The sequence below is a fragment of the Mycteria americana genome, chromosome 3 (assembly GCF_035582795.1).
Source record: "Mycteria americana isolate JAX WOST 10 ecotype Jacksonville Zoo and Gardens chromosome 3, USCA_MyAme_1.0, whole genome shotgun sequence".
NCBI lineage: Eukaryota > Metazoa > Chordata > Aves > Ciconiiformes > Ciconiidae > Mycteria > Mycteria americana.
In genome coordinates, this window is record NC_134367.1 from 100455688 (window position 1) to 100480839 (window position 25152).

A 25152-nucleotide genomic window follows, 5' to 3' on the forward strand; every position below is an offset into this window, starting at 1 on the left:
ACCCCACAGATGTCTGGGATAGAGAAATACCATCCAAGTCACTTGGCCCTGCTAGAGGATGCCCTGATGACAGCTAGAAGTTTCCTAGCAAGTCTTGACCCAGCTGTTACACATTTAGATGACAGTTGTATGGAAATGCCAGAGCCTCAGGTATTTCAGTAAGAGAGATAAATAAGCCAGAGGAGGTCTAAAGAGGTGTGGACCTGCCCATGTAAAGGGAAAAGCCCTGGGTCACTAAAGGTGGAAAATCCAGAAGTCATCTAGGAGGCAAGAGCTGTGTGAAAGAAAAATGAGGTGAGTTTCTTGCTTTAACGTAAAATATGAAAATCATCTTGGGAAGAAACATTGAGTCCTGATGCTAGAAATGCTTCAGCCACACTAGGGCGATTAGGATCAGCAAGCCTTTATGTTGACTAAAACTTTTGGTAGTAGAGTGAGGAATATGTATGCTTCATCTTATTTCAGAGTATTTCTGAAAGAAAGTCCTGAAACCAACTCACTCTCAAGTGAAATCATTGGTGCATCATCTTCCCATTGTGAAGAGCAAATGGTTCTCTCATGGACTGAAAATGCTCTTGAAAAATTTTTCGGAGATAGGTATTTTCTGTTCAGGATTGAGACTTGTGGCTGCGCTTAATTTATCTGTTAGACACCTGCAGGAGACTGCCCCTAAGTGATCTGTGGTCACTGAATTCTTGAACAGGAGGTCCCTGGCAGCACCTGCCTGTCTGTAGACCACAGCTCGAGAGTCAGGCTGACATTTTTCACTGGAATGTCAGAAAACTGTGTAATAACAGATCATACTACACTGCATCGAAAGCAACTTGCAACAGGCATTGGAAGGCATTTGGATCTTGACAGGGAAAGAAAAAAAGGAAGAACATCCTCTCAGTCATTTGTTACTAATGCACTTGCAGTGTGAATGTTTTGCGGTCCTGGTAGTTTCTAACATTACAATGTGTTTGCAAACTTAATGATATTTTTATGGCATTGTGTATCTGTGTATGTATGTGTCAGCAAAAAGATAAAAATAACGTGAGCCGTTCTTTACACACAAGTTTCATCTCTTAGACAACACCTGAATAAGACAGACAATCTGGAAGCTTTTGATGTAAGGTGTTTGGTTTTTTTTTTTATGTCAAGTGTTCATATAGTGAACAGTTTTTGTGGGGTTTTGCTCTTTAAGTATATGCTCTTACATGCTGAGGAAATGGGTTTAGAAAATTGACCAGTAAAGAAGCTGAGAATATATCATGAACCTGTTGGACATAAATTACTATCCAAAAGATTTATGGCACTTTCCAAAAGAACAATTTTATAGTCACTTCATTTCAAATGTCACGCTTTTTAAATAAGTAATATGAAACAAAGATAAAAATTAAATATAAATAATCTTAAAAACAGTCTCTCCTCACACTATTTCATTATAAGGTATCAGAACAGATATGAAGACTGAGTTGCTGAGGTTCCCAAGTTGCTTTTTGCTATTCTGCTCAAAATTACCTGCATTCAGTAAGTTGCACATAGACCTGAATCAGATGTTTTGCAGTAAGTTAGCAAGTGTCTTCTCCACTCAGATGTGCTCAATAGCCACAGCTTGCAGGAATCTGCTACTCTCATTGTCCCACCCTTCAGAGCAGAACTGCTGGAAGAAGGATGAGGCATACCAATGTAAGCTAAGTTTCAAGAGAAAATGTAGAACAAGATCAAAGCATATTGTAACCTAAGGGGTCTTGAGTAGGTCAAATTTTTATATGTTTATTAGAAAATTTTCCAATAACCTAAAATTACCCTAAATTCCAGTAATTCAAAAGTGAAGAGTTTGCTTAGCAGTTGTCACCAGCTGCGACAAGCATGCATCTAGAACAAGGGTTACAGTACCAAAAAACTTAAGTATAGTGTTGCATCTTTACTCATGTAGAAATAGATAGCATTTTTATGCCTGTATTTTGTGTCTTGCAAAAAATTCCACCAACATACACTCAGTGATTCAGATCAATTGGTTTAATTAAATAAAAAGGAGAGAGAACTACTGCATTGAAACTCATAATTGTCTTAGGAAGATTTATTGGTGTGTATGGTACTTGCTAAAATCAGTGGCTTTTGCAGTGGGAACTTTATATTACTTACTTCTTTTTAAAGAATTACATTATATAAGAATGTGTAATCACCGTGACTTTTTATTTCGTATTCCCAAATTTATTTCAACACCTTACAAGTTGTTCTCAGCCCACTTACGCAACGTTAGATCATCACATGGATGAAGGAACCGTTTGCTTTGTAGAATACAATGCCACTAATTAAAGTTGAAAGTGAATGGACTGAATTAGAATCAGCTCATCCATCAAAGACTGGCTACTGATTATTTACTGACAGTGCTTCATTTAGCTCTATTAATTACACAGTGGCACCGTTACGTAAAGGTTATGAGTTGTTATACTTTTGAAAATTAAGAAAGAATACATGAAAAATAATTGTATGTGCTCAGCGCTGGAGTCTGAAAGTGGTAAATGTTAAATGGCATGTTCATGCGAATAATCTATTAAAAGTTTTTTTTTCTTCTCAGAGTTTTAATTGCAAGTGAGTAAACAGGGCAGCAGCTTAAAGATCTTGATAGGCTCCTTATGCAAGCTGTGATGGTCGCAGCTATGACTCCATAGCATTGAAGGAAAGCCTGCCTTCCTATTACTGCTTTAAAAATAGCTTTTACATATTTGAGTGTTCTGCCCAAGTTATATTGGTTTTCAAGTATTGTGGGGAGAAGAATTTTGTGTACGGTCTTCTATATTGATTACCCACCCTTTCCTTATTCCTTTATCCCTGAAATAACAAACCTTTCACCACCATTTTCCAGCTATTATTCAAAATTCCAGCTATGCTACAGAGACAAATGCATCTCCTGTGTTGCTACAGCAGAGCTGTAACGTGCCTCTCATTCACACTCAGTAATCTTCATCAGTGCTAAGCAAAAAGTTCCTTAGTTGGAATATGCCAATAACAAGTCTTCGGTCATATATTTAGTTCTATGATACTAATTTTGAAACTGTGAGTATTTATCTTCATTTTTCCAATAAATACGTAACTTGAGTTAAAAAATATACTTTCTCATTGGCAATGTTTTAAACAATTAGCTGAATAATATTATTTTTACCTTTTCAAAAGGAAAAGCATTATTTCTGTGGGTTTACGCAGGGGGTATTGGTTTTCTGCTGTTTAAATTAGAACATGGCTTTGGGGTGGAGGTTCTGTAAAAGCGGTAATGCAAGTGGTAAAGTCCAAATGCTCATTTCCTCTGAAAGATCTGTGAGCTGTGGTTGTTTTGTAATAAAACCCTTTGAGTATAAGAGGCAAGGCTTGCATGGGAAAAGCTTATGTACGCATATATATATATATTTAAAAAGAGGAAAAAAAATCTCGTTACTGAGTTGAAAAATATTGTTCTGTTCACATTCCAAAAAAGGGCTTGAAAAGATGATTAATATGCGTGTGCTTTTTTGTTCAAGAAGGAACTTTAATTTTCTGCTCAGTCCTAAGCTGTAAGTTTCCGTCATAATCAGACCTGTTATTAACTCAGATCTGTTTATAATCAAAGTCAAAGCTGAGAGCAGCGTCACTGCCACTCTGCTCGGAGACTGCAACTATTAAGAAATTAGTTTTGATTAGTTTGTTTTGTAATAGTGTTGTGTTTTGACATCGTGTTGCATGATGTCAGGAAGGGCCTCTTTTTAAAGTCATCCTGAAAAAGCACGGCTATAAAACAGACTCGGGCAGGGAAATGGAAAACAGATGAAGTAGTTGTACGTCATCTAGGGAATGGTGTTTCTCGAGAGGATAGAAATGATCTAATAGCCTTTGATTTTATGAAACACTATAAAAAGGAATCTGCTTATATATTAGATTTTACATAAATGGTCGTTTTAAAAAGTGGAAAGTTTGATGTTTGTAACTTAAATTGACATAGTGCAATGCACAAGCACCCTTTCAAGAGCCATCTGCCAACTATCCAGATGCAACAGTTACCATGCCTGCATTTTCTTTTCTTGTTGTTTTACTTCTCAGTTGTCCTCTTTTCATCTTAGTGCCCAGAAGGATGATAGCACTGTAACATTATTTGTGGAGACTGAGTGGGTATGAACACCCCTTTACTTTTTATCTCCTGCTACTGCTTTTCTTCTGTCCTGCTGTTTTTCTGGTGGCAAGACACCTGTGTGTTGCCTTGCCGCGGAGTTGCACAATTCCTGTCTAGCTCAAAGTGGAACATATAAGCAGGTTATTTCAACATAAGAAATTCCGTTTCTAACCTCACTTTATTTACCAGCTTATGTAGCTCTTGGGTTGGGCCAGTGGGATTTTTTTCTTTTTTAAATTGGAAGGCTTTTTAAGTTTTGTGAAGCCTGTGCATACATAAACACAGTATTTTAAGTAAAAAAATATATCTGCAGTAATGCCTCACTCAGTTCTCTTATATTTGATCTGTCGAGAATAGGGGCAAGCTTGATTATTACCTAACACCCAAAAAGCAGAAAACCTTCAATGCAACAGAAAGTGATTAGTGAGTCAATAGGTGAAATTTGCCATTTGCAAATCTAATCTTACAAGTATTAATGTGATGCTGGCTCTGCCATCATTCGGATGGGAACCTGATCTCTTGCTTGATATTCATCAGCTTGTTAAGGTTAAGGTGATGTATCAGAAAACCTGAGAGAAATCTCCAGTTTTGCCAAGCAATCATTCAGTGAGCTGTGTTCATTTAAATGTCCAGGCTTGCCTCTGAAGCAAGAATACTACCTTATTTTACCAGGGTGTTACAAGATACTGCATAGCGATGTAGTCATGTTTATACCTAGGTAGGCAGCACTTTGTGCCAAAAAAAAAAAAAAAAAAAATTTTGCCAATTCAGAGTATACCTGGTCTACCTAAAATACTTTCTGTAATTCCAGTTGAAGAACTTACCCTATATGTTTTCCTTGAAAACATCCTTGCTGTTGGTACACTGTTCTTTGTGAGGCTTTCTCTCAGGACTGTTACACTAAGCTTCCTTGCAGTTTTACTTCTCTTTACGTTTGTTCTGAACACAGTATGCGTTTACAAAAATTGCATTACTCTTTGATCTAAGATTAACTTCAGTTCACAATTTCCAGTATAAAACCAATTACAAAATGCTTTGTTAGGCAAGGAATAGGTTCTGCTTTTCTATTTTGCCTATATTTTATCATGGTTGTCCTTAAAATCTGTGTATATGCTCTTAATACAGCCTTTCAGTTCCCCGTAATATCACCGAGGCTTTAACAGAGAACAATTGTATAGTTGGAGGACACGTAATAGGCTACTAGAAGAAATATTTACATCTGGCATGATCAAAGCTTCTGGAGTATATGAATGTGTATGTGGGAGGTCTAATTTTTATGTAGGTGGATTCACAAAGACTAAAACACTGCAGTACTTAACCCCTTTCCCTTTATGAAAATTCACTTCCTCAAAATGAAAAAAACATGTAGTACCTGATTCTTATCTTTTGTTTTTCATCTCAAGGAGTAGTATTCTTCTGCTTGTAAGTACTTGTTAAAGGCATAGAGAATTTTTTTTTGTGTTTCAGCCCTGTAGTGGCTTAGTGAGATGCTTATCCTGCTCGTGATGTTTTTGCATGTTGGAACAAATACATGTTTTAGAATTTAAAAACCGGATAATTTTAAGACCATTTTGATAGTCTGTAGAACTGTTGTGGCAGGAGCACTACTGTATTTTCAGTGTTTGGCAATAGCTACGTCTTCAGGTTCGATTTCTGCTGGTTTCGTTCCTGTGGCAGTAATCAGCTGTGAGCCGCTTCTAGAAATCTGTCATTTGAAATTTTTTATTCAGTTACTTTAAATAGTTACTTACATTATGAAAGGCTATAAATACTCAGTCATTTGAATCATCTCAGTGTTTTGTTTACATGACTCTGACAGGGAAGTTTTGGATTATAGCTGACCTGAGCTAACAGCTTGCTGAACGGGGAGGTCTCGCTCTCCCTTTGGCCTCTTTCCTTGTCCCCGCTGCCCTGTGATCTTCCCTTCCCTGGCTCCCAGCTGTACCAATTCTGACTGCAGGGTAACCAGTCCAGCCTGCCAGCCGAGCAGAAGAACCCACACGCCGAGTTGCATGCCAAATTCGTATTCTGCTATTCTGGGCGTTAATTTACCGGGTGATCAGCAGAGTACCTGAGCTGGCTGGAGGTAAGCATCAGGAGCCCGTGGCCCGAGGGGGCTGTGGGGAGATGGAGAGCCACCTGCCCTTTTTGCCCCTGGTGAACTTCCAGTTTGCTCAGACCACTTTCTGAAGTCATAGCATGAGTCATGAAAACAGCATCATGTGTACTATGTGGCTTCTTGCAAAACAGGGCTGATTTTCAGGCAAATGATGATGTGAGGAGCAGTTCTTGTAAACAGTTAATAAGTCAGTAAAGACACGTACAGTTATTTTTAGAAGATATATACCTTTTGTGGGTATCTTAAAAGATTCTGTATATGCTTACAGCATCCTTTGCTGTTACTTTTAGAGCTGGGGATCATCAAAGTAATAACATTTTCCCCTCTGAAAGCGTTTTTTACCTATTAAATCATGGGTACGTATGTAACTTTGCTTGCTGTTACTTATCTGTATTACTTCAGCACTCCAATATCTGTATTACTTCAGCACTCCAAGCTTTTTTGGATACTCGCTCCATCTCCTTGTCCTTGTGGCAATGGTAGTCCCCAAATCTGATCTTGAACTATTCTAGCATCAAATTTGTGTGAACTGGTATCAAAGTCAGTTAATGTCAGTGCACTCTGTAAGTAACGGCAGCTGAGGAAGTGATTCGGAAACCATGGAGCCATTCCTGATGCTCTGCAGTAGAGGCGAGGCATGGCATGGCATGGCATGGGCAGGTGGAAGTACAAATTCTTCACCTGCCAGAGTTTGATCTGTTGTTGGATATGTGTCAACACCTCAAGTACCAGGAGGCTGCTGTGCTAGCTTCTCTAGCACAAGGTAGGCAGGCTCTTGCCCAAATTTTTGAAGCTTAAGTTTCAGCATTATCAAAGTGATGTTGCTCTGTTTTTCTCTGGTCTCAACATCAGAACTGATGCATGAGTTTGGTTGATCAGTGTCTGCAGTTCACAGAAGGGCAGTTGGCATCTTTTGGATCGGTACTGTGTTCAGGGTCTTCATGTTTTTCCTGTGTGTTAGACCTCCTTTATATGTTTTTCTTGTATTTTTTTTCTCTTCTCTTCTTTGGGAAAAAAAAAAAAAAAAAAAAACAAAAAACAAAAAACAAAAAACAACTTACCATTTCCTTTGTTGCGACGCAAGGATTCCCTACAAGATTGCCATGCTATGTGACCACAAAACTGCCTTTTCTTCTGTGTCATGCTGTTGAAATACTGCTAGCAAGCAAGTTCAGTCTAAGCAGTACCTCAGCATTACTTGTTTTGCTACCTCTTGGTAGTTTTCAGCATGTTCACGTGATAACAGAATTAGAGGCCCCGATATATGTTTTGGTGCATTTCTCAGTAGTGTGGTGTTCTCATTCACAAAGAGAACATTGCCATATTTATAATTAAGGAGTCTGAATCTTAAAAGGCAAAAAAGATGCCAGAAAATGGCAGGCATTTTAAATATCTGCAGTTGTATCTATAATCAGTCCTCTGAAGCAACAGGAAGGCAAGTGGGAAAGGAAGACTGCTGTCTTCAGGAAGACAGCAGTGGGAAATAATGTTTGTGTTTTAGCTCCCAGCATCACTTAATTTGCTAAATATTCAAATACAAATAAAGTGACACAAGAAAGAGATGCCGTATAAATATTGACAAGGCCTTCAGTAATCATCCATAAAACTCCGAAGGATCATCAGAATTCAAAAGAGCTGGGTTTAAAATGTTGTGTTTTGCAAGTGTTCGGAACCAGGATGTTTGTTTCAGGTTCAGAACTCCGCACTCCGTTTTCATTTCTATTCTTCCAGCTCTGTATTTCTGAGGCCCCCATGGCACTTGAATGAAACTGTGTTTTCTACCTGAGCCTAAGCAAATCAAAACAGAGAGGACAATCATTGTACCCATTCTTTAGAGTATCGGACTCGGACCAAGTAGGGCACAGCAACAGAGAAAGCAAGTTGTTTGGTTTTGTTTGTTTTTTTTAAAAAGTCCTGGAAAGAAATGTCAGTAAAAACAATACCTAAAAAACCCAATACTTAAAATAAATGGTGTGGGAATATCGCAGTGCACCCCTGCAAGCTCTCCCTCACAGACAAAGCTGAGGGATGTCCTGATACAGTGATAAATCCTGACATGAAGAAAACAGATTTGAACATTTGATTTTACTGTCTAGCAGAGACAAACCGCGTATGTAACATTATTAGTGTCACCAAGAGATTGACTGCTTGCCTTCCTGTTGCTTGTTCAAGGAGATTTCCATTTACCCTCATCTAACTCCAAGATAAAGAAGGGACCATCTGTTCTTTCTCCTTCACTCCCTTCCTTATTACGGTCCTTTGTTCTCATGGTCTCAAATACTAATTCATCCTCCCCAACGTCCTCAGTACATTGCCTGGTCTGTCAAATACCATGTACCCATCTTTCCGTCGGTCTGTTTTGCCCTTGGTTGTTCCCTGCGCTTCCTTATTCGCTGGCACGCGCTTTTGCCTGGTTCTGGTGTTTTACTGGGCATTTCTCTGCTGTGCCAACGTACTCTAGAAAACCTGCAGCTGGCATGAGGCCTCGGGAGGTGCTACAGAACAGAGGCCCCTGCTGCAGCTCCGAACATGGGTTGTGAAGGACAGGTCTCGGCTGCACTGCTATGCCCCTTTCATGTCAATAACCGGTTTCCTTTGCGAGAAATGCTTAAATACACTCAGACCCAAAAAGTAAGGTCTGCCTTCATGTCTGTATGGATTTTTACCAAATAATTCTGACTCTACTGTGTTGTCTGCTCACAAAAGACAGCCTTCAAAAATGACACGTCCTTATGATAGCACTACTTAGAAGACAGACCATTCAGTGAACAGTTGTTCATTTGCTGGTGACTATGGACAAGGATGAATTTTGCCAAAATCTATTTTACAGCAATAGGGATTTTACAGGGGCTCATTCATTAGCTCTCCTCCTCCTCCGGTCCTCTTCCCGCATCCCCATTAGAAAAAGAAAAACTGTATTAATGTTACCAGCGGTGAAACTCATACCTGTGAATGCAGTTGTTGGAGTTCTCGTGCAAACGGGGCTTCTGGCATTTTTGTGTACTCCGTTATTGAGAGCAGCCCTAGGATCCACACAGTTAAAACAGCATCTGCCCAAATGAGAGCACTGGGGAAGGTTAGGGAAGAAATATGGTGTGGATGATGGCTTTGTGTACGATTCTGGCATGATAGCAAAACCTGTATAAATATAGCTCTGTGATGGTATTGTAAACAGTGTCTGCCTTTCCCTTCTTTAACATCTTCTCTAAGCCTGCCTTGCATGCTTGAGCTCTCTTACATATGTGTGCATGTGTGTGTATATATATGTATATCTTATTATATATAAAGAGATTGCACGCTAAATAATTATTCATTTTATATCCCAGCCCTTTAAAAACACATAATGTGCTGTAGGTTTTGAGTTCCAGTGAAACATCAAATCAGATCTAAGGTATAGCTGCAGTTTTGCAAAAATAGTCACCATGTAATAGTGTCAGGACTGTCTCTGGAGATGTTTCTAACAGACATTTTTGTGTATTGAAACCCAAATTAATGAATGTCACTACATGGGCAGGAAAAAATATTAAGCATCAGCATTTTCAGTTGCTTCATGTATTATCCTGGAATTGAGAAAAGGTCCCAAGTGGCACAGAAGTAAACATTCATCTAACTTACTTGCAGTATGATTCATCATTCTAAATGTGTTTGTGTAAATTCAGCATCTGTTTTCAAGAAATCATTTTTGTGCTGATTTTATTTGAAAATGTTTGTGGTCTTGCTATACGTTGTTATGCATATTTTCTCTCAGCAGAGTTTGCACTTAGGATAGTGAATGCTCCGATGGCCTTGGATTTAGCGTTTGGCATACTGTGTGAGCTGCTCCAGCGGTGGGGGGAGATTCCTGCCGGTGTACCGATCCTGCTGGAGTGGCTGCTGGGAGACGGCGATCTGAAAAGAGACTCAGAGACTTCAGCCCCGGTAATTTTAACAACCAGGTGCTATCTCATGTTGGGATTGCTATATTTCTGCAGTCTTGTGGTAGGAATAGAATGAAATATCTCGTCTGATGAAGCCTGATGATCACTACTCCAGTATTAACTGATTTACAATTTAAAATAAAAATTCACGTGGACAGTATTTAGAATAAAAATAGTGTTTGATGTCCATTTCCTGGTAATATCAGCATAAAATTAAAGAGACCAATGAGCAAGGCTTTTCCAGAGATGTCATTTAAATATTTGGTAGCTTTGTGCCATCTTCCATATGACAGGTTCTGTGTAGCACACGAAACAGCCTCGCTCACGTCAGTCATTGTCTTCAGAAGGATTATTTACGTAAAGAAAAACTTTGCCATGCTGGTTCTGTAAAGCCTAATGCTGTATAATACACTGTGCTCTCTTTGTCTTGAAAAGACTGTAAAAATCAAAATAATGCTGGAAGGTAAACCGGAAGGAGCAGGAGCAGCTACATCTTTGAGAAGTTTGTTGACAATTAATATGACCCATGAAATATATTACGAAACTTTTCTTAAGCCTGTGGTTTAGGTATGCCTTTCTGATGTTTCCCTGACTGATACAATTTTCCTTTTTCATTTAATCCACTCAGAAAGCTCCGTGATATAGCAAATTACCATACTGGTTACAGAGAGGTCTCTGTGAAATATAAGACAGTTTCACAGGGGAAGGCAAGCACATGTTAAGGATTAGGACTACTATTTACTTCCACTGTTTCCCAAGAGTTATACCATAACTGCCTGATTTTTTTAAAATTTCTTTGGCAAAGCAGGAACCTTTTTTACTGCGTTTTCTCAAACCTTTGAAAAATGATGCATATGAATTTTTACCTTTCTTTAATATAAAGAAGCTGTTCTGTTACAGCCTCTTGTCATTATTTCTCTGTATATCTTCTTTCATATCTTTTATAATTTTCTCATTACTATCAAGACCACAAGTCATTTTCTAATCACTGTTGTTTTTCTTTTTGTTAAGGAAGAAGATGATTACCTGTTTGATAAAGGGGAAGTGAATTTTTGGGCAGAGAAGTTGACTCCTGTCAGACAACTGAGTAAGCACCTTTTACAGCTTATATCGACGACTCATTTAACTTTACCAGATCATGGAGAACTTAATCGACTATCAAGAATAGCACTGGACCAAGCCCAGCTTGTTGAACACCTTCTTAGAGCACTACCTCCGACTCCAGAATTTTCCAAAACTGCAGAATTCACAAGATTGGCTATTCAAAATGAGAGAATATCGGTCTGCCTTAAAATATTAAATCTGCTGAAGTCTGATGATACTTGCAAAAATGAAAATCTGGAAAAGTAAATTACTAAAAGTTCATCCTCAGGGAGCTGCACACATGTTACTGGATGGGCAGGGAGACTGAATTCTAATGATGTTCAAGGAATAAGGGATTGCTATAATGACCCTGGTAAACCTGCAATGAACTATTCAGTATTCAGGCTAAAACCACATTTTTTTTATATATGAGTCCATTGATTTTTTTTTTTTTTGTCAGATGTGCTGTGTAAGACTGTTCCTTTTAAATGCATTTGCTAATTTCATTCAGCTGAGCATGGTTTATTATAGCTACTGTAGGAAGTAAAGCAGCTAAACCTAATATTTTCCATTCATCCATGTGCAGGCCACCTGTAGTCGTGTTATGTTTTATCCCAGATTTTTACCTCCCGTATTTTAATACCAAGAAAAAGTTGATTTTTTTGGTCTCCTTTCAAGATGTTGAATGGTAATTATTGAATTAATGCGGTATTTTTTAATTTTTTTTTAAGTGTTTCCAAAAGAAAAGAAACAAACCTTGGCTTCTTTGTCCATGACAATTTTTAGACTACATTTTAAATTTTACTGCATTTTCCTCTGGAGGAAGGCAAGGATTCTCACTTTGGTAGTAACCTTGTTTTACACATGGGAACAGCATTAGTTAGACTTCTGCATGCCTCTTCTTTTCCTGTAAATCAAATAACTACTTTTATAAAATTGCTCTAAAATGAAGACCGCTGTGTTCAAAACAGAGCAGCTGATCCATTGCGAACAAGATGGTTTCATCTTTACTTCAGAACACATTGCTTTGCAAGCAGCCTTGGAAAATAAGGTCCTACTCAGTAGAGTTTGGCCCCCAGAAGAGTACCAGAAGTGATCCCGTGCTGCAGTGCTCGCTTTTGGGAGATGCCGTGTGAGGCAGCTGTGGGGAATACACCGAGTGCTCGACGGCGTCACTGTCTGAAACACAAAAGTGTTTGTCCTGCTTTGCAAATGGATTTTTCTGGGAACTGAAATTGGGTTTCAATATGAAAACGAGACATGGAAAATAAATATTTATTTAAAAGGGGGGTATGTTACCTTCCTTTAGCCAAGGGCTGTGACTTTACGTCTGGCTCTAGCATAGCTGGGCGCAGCCAAAACAAAGATGTACGTCGGTATACGTTGTTGTTTCAGCCTCCTTGGAAGAGTAACGTGTCCAGTAAACCACTGCGTGCTTTCAGCCTCTACACGTAATTGCACGTTAGCGCAGATGAGCCGTGAGCCTGACGACGATGCTAACGGGCGGCTCCCCCGCGGCCCGTGCCGCAACGGGAGCTCCGCGGGTTGCGGCGGACGCCCAGCAGGTGGCGCTGCAGCACCGCCGTACACACCCGCGCGAGCAGGCCGCGCTGAGGCCTCCTCAGGGCCGGGCTCTGGCTTAGCCCGGCCGGGCTCAGGCCCCCTCAGGGCTGGGCTCTGGCTTAGCTCTGCCAGGGCCTGGCTTAACCTCGCCGGGCTCTGGCTTAGCCCGGCCGGGCTCAGGCCCCCTCAGGGCTGGGCTCTGGCTTAGCTCTGCCAGGGCCTGGCTGAACCTCGCCAGGGCAAGGCGCAGGCCCGCGCTGCTCGCACCGGCTGGGTGCTGCTGCGGTGCCCGATAGCCGATTGCTTCCCACTTCTTGAGTTTAAATAGGATCTGCTGTAAATCAAGGTAAGCTGCTGATTTAGGTTTAGTGGACCTCTGAAAACTGCACAAGACGAAGCCACTACTAAAAAAAAAAAAGATTCCTTAAGAACAAAAGTTTAGTATTTTCTGGAAGTTTCCAGGATTCGGGGTTACTTATATAAGTAATTTACAATGAAACTTGAGACTTCAATAGGCAAAAGGGAAATGTTGGAATCTGAGATGAAAAGATGTTTCACTGAACACACGCTACCCAACTTAACAAGCCATGGTGTGAGTTAGGCTAAAAATTAATTTGTTTGCCTCTGTTTTGAGCTCCTGGGGAAAGAACAGCCCAGATTATGTCTGGAAGCCACTCTTAAAAATAGTCAAGCCCTGTACAATTAATTAACAGCTGCTGGTTTTGCCACACCTTTCTGACATTTTTGAACTAGTGTAGCAACAGCTTTTATAGTAGAAAACAAACAGAACTTTGTATAGCATGAAAATGACAGCACGGTTGTGTGACCTTGCTCGTGTCGGTGCTTAGCATAAGACTAGTACCATTGGCCTTGTTTTTTTATTAGGTAGCATTTAAAATGCATACGCGTATATATTCAGTATCAGCAAACGAATAAATGCAGACCGGTAACAGCATAGTAGTAGATCCACCGTGACCATAAAACTTAAGTAACTTTGTGAAGCCTTGCGGACTTGGTTACTCGGTAAACCAAATAGCTCGAAAACTCGGTCTTCCTTATCATGGTTTTAAAATGCAACTGAAACCTCTGTCATCCCACCTTAGTTTATAGAAAGCAAATAAAAAAAATTTATATCAGCGTGCACACATTTCACCACACGCTGCTAGTGGCTTCAGTTACTATGTAACTACTCAATCAAGAACCTTTAAACCCTAAGCAGCAAGTGCAGAAGAGGATTAGCAAAATCTTACACCCGAGTACTTATCTGCCGTGTGTTTGATCAAAGTCAATTTATCAAGGTATTCCTCCAAAGGACGATGACACATTGCTCCTTGCATGATTATCATCATGAACTGTTTACTCAGTTAGCTAGCAGGCAGGGCCTGCTCTGAAGGTGATGTTTTCATCACGGAGATGTTTGGGAGGAGGAAGAGTTTGATTTCGGGTCAGTACGCGAGCGAATCCGACTGGGCCAGGCAGGAGGTTATGGGAAAAGACGCATGCTAGTGGGAAACGATGCACCTCACGGCGTGCGTCCGCCTTAGTCCCGCTTGCAGGTGGCTTCCCGTTAGAGGGGCAGCGCCCTGTGGCTCGGCCAGGAGCTGTAACCCTTCCGCGGGGCTGGAGGAGGGACAGGTAGGACGCATTTAAACGGGGTTTCCCGTTTAAGCAGGGCCGGCTGCCGGCGGCGCGGGCGCTAGGGGGTGGCAGATGGCCGCCCAGCGCCTCCCGCCCCGCCGCGCCGGCTCCGCGGCCGGGAGCAGGGAGGGGCTGGAAGCAGGGCCGGCGAGCGGGGACCTTGCCTGGGGGAAGTGCCGGCATACGGGCAGAAACGAGGTTCGGGCTTTTTGTGCCCAGCTTCTCGTCTTGCCCGGGCGTTTTTTCGATCTTTTGTTGCTAGGCTCGGCCCGAACTTCGCAGGCCGGGCTTGTTCCTCCGTGGGGCACGGCTAGCAGGCGCTGCCCGGGGCTCCCGCGCAGCACCCGGGGCCGGACTGCCCGGGGTGCGCCCGGCGGGTCCCGCCTGCTGCCCCCCCGCAGCCTCGGGGGAGGAGGAGGAGGAACCAAATGGGAGCGTGAGCCGCATGGCGGCGGCGGGGCGAGTGTGAAACCCCGACGCGAAGTGCTGTAATACCCCCCCCCCCCCCGAAGTTGCTTTCCTTTGCAAATGTGTTTTCAAAGTGTAGGGTTCCTGCTGACGTGGTCAGATTTGCACCCTTGGATTTCCAGGGCCTGACATCCCGGCTCGGAAGCTAAAGAGGATCAAACGCCTCTGCTGGCTTTAGCAGCAATAAAACTTTACACGTCCGTCCGTTTCCCCTTTCCCATTTGTCCCGGGGCTGAGCAAACGCGGGAGAGGACGGGGGTGCAGAGCCGCTGCCTCCGCCGCCTTTCCCACGTCGTGTTTGCGCAGCCTTATCGGCGCGGGGAGGGCGGGGGTGTTTTGCACGGCGGCTCCCGGCCCGGGGAAGGAGCGCGGTCGGGAGGGACCTGCCGCTGCCTTCGCCCTCGTCCCGGCGGCGGGGGGCAGCCCGGCGGGAGGGCCGCCGCGGCGGCGGGCGGGGGCCGCGGCGGGGCTCGGCAAGAGGCTGGCGCAGCCCAGCGGGTCACAAGGCCTTGGCGGCGGGTGGGGAGGTGTGTAGGGGGTGAGCGTGGGAGGGAGGCGTGGGAGGATGCACGGGGTGGGGGTTGCCTAGTAGCCCGGCCGGCGCAGGGTTAACGGCGCCTCGTCTCCGCGCCTGCCCGCCAGCCTCTCCCGAACTCCAAACAGAAAGAAAAACAAAACGAAAAACTCAACAAAACCCAACCGAACTCCCCAAAAGAGGGGAGCAGCGGCCGGGCGCGCAGCCCGCGCCCGGCCGCCGTCCCGCCGGTCGTACCGGGGCAGCGCGGGCCCGACCTTTGTTTCAAACCAATTACGTGGCAAAAGTTTATTTTCGGTGGGGCGGGAGGAAGAGGTGTCCCCGCCGCTGCCGCGCCTCTCCCACGGCGCTGCGCACCCTCCTCCGCTCGGCGGCAGCCGCCACCCGCCCGGGGAGGCCGCCCGGCGGCTGCGCGGGCAATTCCCGGCCCGCTGACGGGGGCTGGGGCCGCAGCAACGGCGGGGACGCCGGGTGCTTGGGAGAGGGGTGCTTGGGAGGGCGCTTCGCGGGGGCCCAGCCCGTAACGCGCCGTGCCGCTCCGCCTCGGCCGCTTCCGCGCCGGGAGCGGCCCCTGCGCCGCCCGCGCTGGCCCCGCTGCGGGCGCACCCGGCTCGGGGGTACCGGGGGCTGACGGCGGGCAGCACAGCGGGGCCGCCGCTCCGCGCCAGCCCGCCCCGCAGCTCCCGGCCCTCTGCGAAACTTGGGGCGGCCCGGCCGGCCGAGGCGGGCCGGGGCGGGCCCGTCGGGCGGCGCGGGGCGGGCGGAGCGGGGCACCGCCCCCGCGGGGCCGCGGCGGCGGCGTTTATATGGGAGCGGCGCGGGGCGCTGCGGAGTTCCCGCAGTTTGCCCGCTGCTGTGCAGCCGCCGTCGCCGCCTCGGCCCGGCACCCGCCGTCCCGCCGGGAAGGAGACGGGACCATTTCGGATCTCAAGCAAACGGCCCCCTCCTATCTAGTCGTGGCTTTTCCAAACCCTCCGAGGAGAGCGGGATCTTTCGGTCCTTCCTGTATTTCCGACCATTACAGGATCTAGAAATGTCGACGACACTTTTATCTGCCTTCTACGACATCGACTTCTTGTGCAAGGTAGGGAGGAGCGTGGTTCCCCAGGCGCGACCCGGGCTGCCGGGCCGGGGCCGCGGTTTGCAGGACGGCGCTCCGGGCTGCTCGGGCCGGGGGACGGATCCCGGCGGGGCGGGAGGCCCGCGCCCTCCCGGGACGGGGTGTGCGGCTGGCGCTGCGGGCGGCTCGCCGCCTGACAGCTGGCCGGGTTAAAGCAGCGCGGGTCCTGCTGCGAGGCGGCTGACGCAAGGCTGCGAGCCTGGGGGAGGCGTGCTGCACCCTCGCCACGGGGGCTTTTGGGGTGGGTTTTTTCGGAAGTCGTGGAGGCGCCGAGGTGCTCTGCAGGCGCTCGCCCGCAAGCGTTGCGCTGCCGAGAGGAACTTTTCCAAAGTTGTGCGTGCAGCAAAGCCTGCGAGAGGGCTTCTCCCCGGCCCTGCCCCGCTCGCTCTCAGCACACCGGCTTTCGGGGCCGGCGGGGCGGCGCGACCCCCGCCCGACCCCCGCGGTGCGCCCGCAGCGCCCGGCGGTGCCGCGGAGGGGGCGCTGGGCGCCCGCGGGAGCCGTGGCGGTGGGCTGGCGGTCACCCTGCAACACCCTCTCTCTCTCCCGCTCCCTGTCTCCCCCGCCCCCTCCCTCCCCTCTCCCTCCCCCTCCCCCCGCCCCGGCAGACGGAGAAGTCCCTGACCAACCTCAGCAGCATGCTGGACAAGAAGGCCGTGGGGACCCCGGTCACCCCCCCTAGCTCCAGCTTCGCGCCGGGCTTCCTGCGGCGGCACTCGACCAGCAACCTGCCGGCGCTGGCCGGCGGCTCCAAGTTCCCCAGCCCCACCGGCTCCAGCTCTTCCTCCACCACCTCCTCCTCCTCCTCCTCGTTCGGCAGCCTGAAGGAGACGGGCTCCGGCGGAGGCGGCAGCAGCAGCCCCACGGCCCTGCTCAACAAGGAGAACAAGTTCCGGGACCGCTCCTTCAGCGAGAACGGCGAGCGCAGCCAGCACCTCATGCAGCAGCTCCAGCAGCAGCAGCAGGCGGCGGCGGCCGGCAAGGGGGGCGGCTCCGGCGGCGGCGGCGGGGCCCCCATCAACTCGACGCGCTACAAGACGGAGCTGTGCCGCCCCTTCGAGGAGAGCGGCGCCTGCAAGTACGGCGAGAAGTGCCAGTTCGCCCACGGCTTCCACGAGCTGCGCAGCCTCACCCGCCACCCCAAGTACAAGACCGAGCTCTGCCGCACCTTCCACACCATCGGCTTCTGCCCCTACGGCCCGCGCTGCCACTTCATCCACAACGCCGACGAGCGCCGCCCGGCGCCCGGCGGGGGCACGGCCGCCCCCCCCGCCGCCGCCGCCGCCGCGGGGCCGCACCACCACCCGCACCACCCGCCCCCGCACCCCGCCGGCAGCGCCGGCGACCTCCGCGCCTTCGCCCCCCGCGAGCACCCGCTGGGCGGCGGCGGCTTCGGGCACCCGCGCGGCGGCGAGCGGCCCAAGCTGCACCACAGCCTGAGCTTCTCCGGCTTCTCCGCCCACCACCACCACCACCACCACCCGCACCCCCACAGCGCCGCCCCGCCGCCGCCGCCGCCGCCCGGCGGCCGCCTGGACGCCGCCCTGCTGGAGAGCCCCGGCGGGTCGCGCACGCCGCCGCCGCCCGCCTCCGCCTCCTACTGCGAGGAGCTGCTCTCGCCGCCCTGCGCCAACAACGCCTTCGCCTTCTCGGGGCAGGAGCTGGGCAGCCTCATCGCCCCGCTCGCCCTCCACACCCAGAACTTCGCCGCCGCCGCGGCCGCCGCCGCCGCCGCCTACTACCGCTGCCAGCAGCAGCCGCCGCCGCCCGGCGGGGGCTGCCCGCCGCCCCCCGCCTCGCCGCCCTTCAGCTTCCAGCCCCTCCGCCGCCTCTCCGAGTCGCCCGTCTTCGACGCGCCGCCCAGCCCCCCGGACTCGCTCTCCGACCGGGAGAGCTACCTGAGCGGCTCCCTCAGCTCCGGCTCCCTCAGCGGCTCCGAGTCGCCCAGCCTGGACTCGGGCCGCCGCCTGCCCATCTTCAGCCGCCTCTCCATCTCCGACGACTAGGGCGGCCGGGGGCCGGGCTGCCGCCGCCCGGCCCTGCGGCTGCCCAGCAAGTAAGTTAACGAGCGAAGCAAGCGAGTCCTTCTCTTCTCCTTCTTCTTTTTTTTTTATATATATATCTATCTATATATACACCGAGAGCTGAACAAAACAAAAAACAAAAAAAGCGTTTTGCGAAAGGGCAAATGACACGAACTGAACAAACCTATTTTTATAGAGAGACCTTGGAAGAAGGGGATTTTTGTTTTGGGGTTTTTTTGTTGTTGTTCTTTGGAGACAACTTATGATATGCACCAGCAGCAGCCATTCCATCTGTGTTCGAAAAAGAAAGAGCATTAGAAAAGACGCCACCAGAAAGCAACAAACAATCCGGGGAGCGCGAGTCCGCCTGTCCAGCTCCTCCAAACCTTCAGACACACAAAAAAGTTACAGACTAGTCTGTCTTTCAATCCAGTTCAGATAAAAACACAGAACATACTAAACCTATAAGCTTTTTTTAAAAAAAAAAAAAGAAAAATCCAACATCCTGCCAAGAATATGCCTTGATAACAACCTTCTTTTTTATATATCTATATATTATTATTATAACAAATGCTAAAACCTTCATTCCAAAGTTTAATATTGGTTCCATTGCCACCACTTAGTGGATGTTTGGCTTAGAACAATTTTTTTTGTTGTTGCTTTATTTGGAAGCACTCAACTGAGTTTAGTTTGTAATTGTTGGAGAATAACTGCTGATTTTTTTTTTTTAATTTTTTTAGCTGTTTGAGTTGATTGCATGAATGAGTCACTGCACACAACTCAATATGAAACTATTTAACTTATTTATTATCTTGTGAAAAGTATACATTGGTAATTTGTTCATACTGTATTTATCGGGTATGATGAAAAGCAATAGATATATATTCTTTTATTATGTTTAAATTATGATTGCCATTATTAATCAGCGAAATGTGGAGTGTGTTCTTTTCACAGTAATATATGCCTTTTTGTAACTTCACTTGGTTATTTTATTGTAAATGAGTAAAATTCTTAATTTAAGAGATTGTATGTAATATTTATTTCATTAATTTCTTTCCTTGTTTACGTAAATCTGAAAGATTGCATGGTTTCTTTATAGAAATCGGTCTCGATGCTGTGGAAGTAGTTTGAGGAATTTCTATGGGTTTTTTTTAGAATGTAAATGGTTGTAGCCCGTCCGAGTTGAAAAACAAATGAGAGAAAAAAAAACAACAAAAAACAAAACCAACAACAAAAAAGACTGACTTGGCAATCAGACTTCAAAGTGGCAAATCTAATTCAGACTTGTTTAAAGTAACCAAAAAGTATTTTTTGTTGCCTAACTCCACCAATCACACTGTGATATAGTCTCAAAGTATGTAGCAATAATTGGGGGTCCCAGTATTACGTCTCACAGTGCCTTCTTGAGGGTCCATGCTTGCCTTAAGTATCTCTCAACCAAATAAGTATTTTTCTTAATGCTTGAGATAATTTGAATGTAGGGATGGGTTTTAACTACAGCAAAATTTCGCCACTCTTTATTTTATAAGAATGGAGGCCATCTTTGGATCTGAAACTTTATACAGTACATGAACATATCTTGTTTAATTGAATTCCAAAACTTGTAATTTTTATTTTTCCTTATATAGAAAGTCGGGAGTTTTCCAAAACTTTCCTGGACGGTGGATGAATGAGCAGTAGCTTAGTTTTGTTTGTACATAGGTACAGATTGAGCACTATGTACTCTTTTGGACTACTTTAACAGAAGTATGTTTTGAATGTAACTAAAGGATAAGTCAACTTGAGTTGTAATATATTTTTCGGGAGTCAGTTCACTACAAATTGTGTGAGACTGTAAACTTTGTACTGTAAATGTTTTGTAGTTCTCCCAATAAAATTTTTTTGGAAAAAAAAAAAAAAAGAAAAGAAAGAAAAGTAGCCCTTCAAACTGTTGAAGCCCTGTCTGCCAGGCAGTGAGTATTTCTTGCTAAACACCCCCCCGCCCCCCAATCACAAATATGTCTAGCTACAGATTAACCAGTTTGCACCACAGCTCCAGTTCACTCCTGCAGCAATCACTGGTCGGTGGCCAAAGCTAATAAACGCTTCCAGAAGGTTCGGGAGTATTAGTGTTAGCGGTGTACTGTATCCTGCTGCCTTTTTTTTTTTTTTGTTTGGGTTGGGGTTTCTTTTTTTTCCTTTTTTTAAAAAGAGGGTAAAGGAGCAAACCTTTGCTGCTGGGGGCTTAACAGCTGGAGTGGAAAAATCTAGTAATGGCATTTATCAATCGCATTGCTTATGGGGATGTATGAGCGTGCCATTAGCCTTCCCGGCATGTTTGGGGTAAGGAGGAAATGGCAGTTTGGGTAATAAAAAGGCATAATTAAGGTTTACCCTTTGTCCCAAAAGCTTTGTTCCCCTTCGCCTGCAGGAATGCGGACTTCTGCCTCAATGCTCCTGTTGCCCAGCTGAGGGCATATTGGTGTTAATCGGGCTAGCATTAAATGTGTTAATCAGTTTTCAGGGCTTGGGTTTTAAACAAATTGTCTTTTCGAGGGTGTATTTTTATAAAAAATACTGGGCAGCCGGGGGACTGTGTGTTCATTAGTGCTGGAGGAATTTTCTTGGCTAATAACTCCACGGTTCGGTCTGTTATTCCAATCAATCCCTTCAACTTTTTAAGTCATGATTTCTACCAGCTTATTTTTGTTCTTTTGTCATACTAATCATAAATGTTGTTAACATTATGGCATCTCTGCGCTGCCTGGACCGCCACAGTACTTTCTATAAATACAAGGTAGAATGTAATACCGGTGCCATATGTTTGTGTAACAAACCTTGGACTGACTCTCAGTTTAAAATTAAAACAAACGTAAGCAATGTATGACAACACAGTCCAGCTACAGCAATCACCCCTTTTTTTATGGATCGGTCTGATGTTTTGGCTCAGAATTGCTCCCTTCAATTCCCAAACTAAACTCTGAAGAAACTGCTTTTTGGCACTGCCTGCAGGGTAGCACCGAGCACTGCTGGGTCCTTCCCCGGGCATCCCTGGTACGGATACCGTGGCTGCAAGGAGGAGGAGTTCTCCAGTAGTTGCAGGGACAGAGAGTAGCTGTTGGTTTAACCAGTGTCTAAGCTGATGTCTTAACTCGCTTTTGGCATTTTGAAACTGCCAACCCGAAACTGTTAATTAGGAGTGCATGTCCCATTTTGTTTCAGATTTTCTTCCTTCCCTAGGTATGTTTTTCACTTCTTTCCCTTGCCTACCTCTTCCCCTGAGCCTGCCTTTTTCTTGCCACAGTAGATAAGGACCTTATTTATTGCTGTATTTCGCTTATCTAGGACAGCTGTACTCCATCAGCGCAGTACTTTCATCTTCTCTGCGGTTTTCTGTTGGTTGAACAGGATCTCGGTGAGGGTGCCGGGGTTGGCTCTGGTGTCTCCTGGCTGGAAGAAGAGCCCTGGAAGCTTTACAGCAGCCGCCCCACGTGAAACACAACTGTGCTGGTGTCAACGCCAGCGTTTTGTGTGTTGAAAAGGCTGCCAGGACGGGATGGGTGGCAGCCCACGGATGTCTCCCAGCGAGGCAGTGGCATGCCAGTACGTGGGGAGAGTGGGGCCTGAGCTGCCCTCTCCCCTGCTCCATCACCCGAGTGAGTGATGCTCCGAGGCCAACCGTCCTGCGCCCTGTTTTGTTTGTATCTCTGCAAAAGTGTACTGCAAAACCATCTGTTGCAGTGTTACGTGCTGCTGTTCAGAAAACCAGAAGTCCTTGAACTGGGAAGATAAGTGTCTGTTTCTTGTGCTGCACAATCAAGTGTTAACATTTAAACTGGTGACTTACGTTGTTGGTTTAAGCAAATGTTCTCTTGCTTTCATTTCAAAATTCAGCGAAGCATGTAAAGCTGGTCAGACCATTCAGAAATTTCCTGATACCTTGCAATAAATTGATGCACTCTGCCTAAAAACAAACTGTTTTTCTTCAAGAGCTTTGGGTTGAGAAGGAACTCTAAGGTCTCTGCCCATTAGAGATGTGATACTTCTCTTAATAGTTGGGGCACTTAAAATGACTTTGAGGATCTGGAAAATGGGGATTTTACTAATTATTGGTTAGGACTGAGTGCTTGGACATGCTTGCTTCAGTTGATAATCTGAAAGAAATTGCAGCAAAGACTTAAATTTGTAGAAATGGGTGTAATGGTATAGATCTTGAAATAGGAATTGATTTAATGTGGCTTGATACGGTCATTAGGGGGTTTTCAAATGTACTGAATCAGCAGTTTTGATTTTTACTCCCTAGTCCTCTCGGTTTCTTGGGGGCTTTTTGTTTGTTCGGGTTTTCTCAGTTTGCCTTCTTCAGGTAGAGCAGGTGTGCTGTAACTCCGGTGCTTTTGCTTTCTCTGGGCTTTGGGGTTTGCCGCCTGACCCAAGCTAATACGAAAATTAAACCCGATTCAGCACACAGCTGAGCGGATTGCACACCGCCGAAAATCCTCCCCGCGGTGTGCCAGGAAGCACAGCAATGCTGCTCTTCGCTTAGTGCATCACGGTTGAAGCCTGAGCTGATTTCGCTGTACCCCCAGATTTACCCCAGTTCAAGCGTAGAAGCTGGAATTACAGCACAGTCCGTGTCCCTTGTGGACGAGGGCACTTGGCCACCGGAGGAGCTGGTAGCCTGCCGGCCCCTCTCTCTGCCGTATTGCTGAATGCAGAACGCGGCAAACGAATACCTCAGTGGTTGAATACATAGGCAGGGGATGAGCCCTTTTCCAGAATATCATCTAAATGTCCGATGCAACCCTTACATTACTTTGAAAAAGAAATTATTGCCCTCCTCCCGTTTTCTGCCCCCATCCCATCCCATCCCATCCCATCCCATCCCATCCCATCCCATCCCATCATTAGGTGTACAGCTTGGATTTTTTTTTAAAAAAAGGGTGCATCTGACAACCTCATTTTCAAAGAAAGCCCAAGATTTCATTTTTGTTTATGATTGAGATGTACTTTTATTTTTTCATTTTGCTGGTGTAGCATTAAAGCTGAGGGGCTTGTACTGTACGTTTTTAATTGTGTGGTCTGTCTTTTCTTGCTGACCTTGAGTGTGAACCTTACTTGATGGAGCTTCAGGCGGTGGTGCTCTGTCGTTGATAAGCTAGGACATTTCAGGTTTTGCCTGCTGAGCCTACAGACCTTGGCAGCACATTAGCTCTGGAAATTGAAACTTCACTCTCTGACCCTTCAGCTTAAACTCAGTTCCTCAGTGGTTTAAGGCAAAGGTACTGGGCTTCCCACTTTATTGCATCTGAAGTATAGTTGCATCGTCCCTTCTGCCAACCCTGCAGCTGGTTGGTACCTGCCCAGAGAGGGGCAGGAATATCCTGAGTGACCACAGCCAGGCCTGTAAGTGCTCATCTGCTAAAGGAGTAAGCGGAGGGTTGGGATGAAAATGATACACTCGAGGTGATGTAGCAGGTTGCCTCCACCAGAAGAGAGCGGTTTCTCCGCTCTGCTCCTCCCTGGCCCTTTCTGACCCACTCCCCGAGCCGGTTTGGGTCGCTGATCCGGCAGAGCACCCCGGCACCCTGCTTGCAGCTTGCACCACGTGGCTGGGGGTGGGTGCTTGGTCCGCTGCCACCAAAAGGTCCACTCGCCCCCAGCAAGCTCTGGCGCTTGCCACGTCTGCCTGGGGGTTGATGCATTTTATTAACCAGGCAAAAAGGAAAAAAATGGTGTTTTCTGCTGGGGTAGACTTGAAGCGGGTCAGTGAGGAGTCTGATGAGTTTCAGAGCTGGTGCAAGGGAGGAAGAGGAGGTAGAGCCCCGCATCCCGGAGAGGAGGCAGGAGTGATGGAGTGGAGGACAAGGGATCTCCCCACCAGGCTGCTAGATAGGCTTATCCCTCCCGCCTGGGTTTTGCTGAGTTTGAAGAAACATCGTTTCCTCCACAGCTCTTTGGGAAATTCTTGGTATGCCCATTTTAAAACTGCTTTTCTGTATTGGTGATTATAAATGACTCACATGGACCTTGAGTATTTCTTGAGTATCTTGAAAAGATACCGACATTTACGGGAAGGCTCAAATCAAGATAGGGCTTAATTAATGTGAATGTATCCCTGAATAGTTATTTTGTCTGGTTTACTGGAAATCAAATAATGGTTGTGTGGCAAAGCTCTGCATCTTCTGAGGAGTTCTGGATGTGAAAGGAAACGCTTACTATCAGCTGGCATAGATTTAACAGGTTGTGTAATTTTTGCAGCATATGTACTGAAGAACATTGATTTGTAGGTCTAATTCCTTTATTAATATTAAGAATTTAATATTGGAGAGGAGGGTGGAGGAATGAGATTCCTCCCTTAAGGTCTAGAGGACCTTGTCTCTAAAAATAATGTTTTGTCTCAAAGCTTAGGCAAACAGATATGATTCATTTCATCTCTCCTTTCAGAGGTATAATGGATGTGTTAATGGAGGCATTTTGGGGTGAACCCCCCCAAAATTGGCATTCCTGAGGAAAGCAGGCAAAATTACCCTGACAAATCTCCTCTCTGTCACTGAAGAAGGGTAGATGACATCTGCTG

General features: G+C 46.2%; 2 protein-coding genes across 6 annotated transcripts in view; both read left to right on the plus strand.

Annotated features, from left to right (window-relative positions):
• The window catches only part of THADA (THADA armadillo repeat containing), a 168671-nt gene extending 156143 nt beyond the window's left edge, over positions 1–12528 (plus strand). For 2 of the 5 annotated variants that reach the window (XM_075496299.1, XM_075496300.1), the window contains exons 37-38: positions 9997–10166; positions 11177–12528. In XM_075496299.1, the coding sequence (XP_075352414.1) occupies positions 9997–10166; positions 11177–11515 (509 nt within the window). In that variant the 3' untranslated portion in view covers positions 11516–12528. Of the gene's footprint in view, positions 1–9996; positions 10167–10458; positions 11096–11176 lie in introns of those variants that run through there. The other 3 variants (XM_075496302.1, XM_075496301.1, XM_075496303.1) reach the window with 3 other exon arrangements.
• A 3734-nt stretch (positions 12529–16262) lies between these two features.
• On the plus strand, positions 16263–20510 carry ZFP36L2 (ZFP36 ring finger protein like 2). The gene is made up of 2 exons (XM_075496304.1): positions 16263–16536; positions 17181–20510. The coding sequence occupies exons 1-2, from the start codon at positions 16486–16488 to the stop codon at positions 18576–18578; spliced, it is 1449 nt and encodes a 482-aa protein (XP_075352419.1). The 5' UTR covers positions 16263–16485; the 3' UTR covers positions 18579–20510.
• The last annotated feature ends 4642 nt before the right edge of the window (positions 20511–25152 follow it).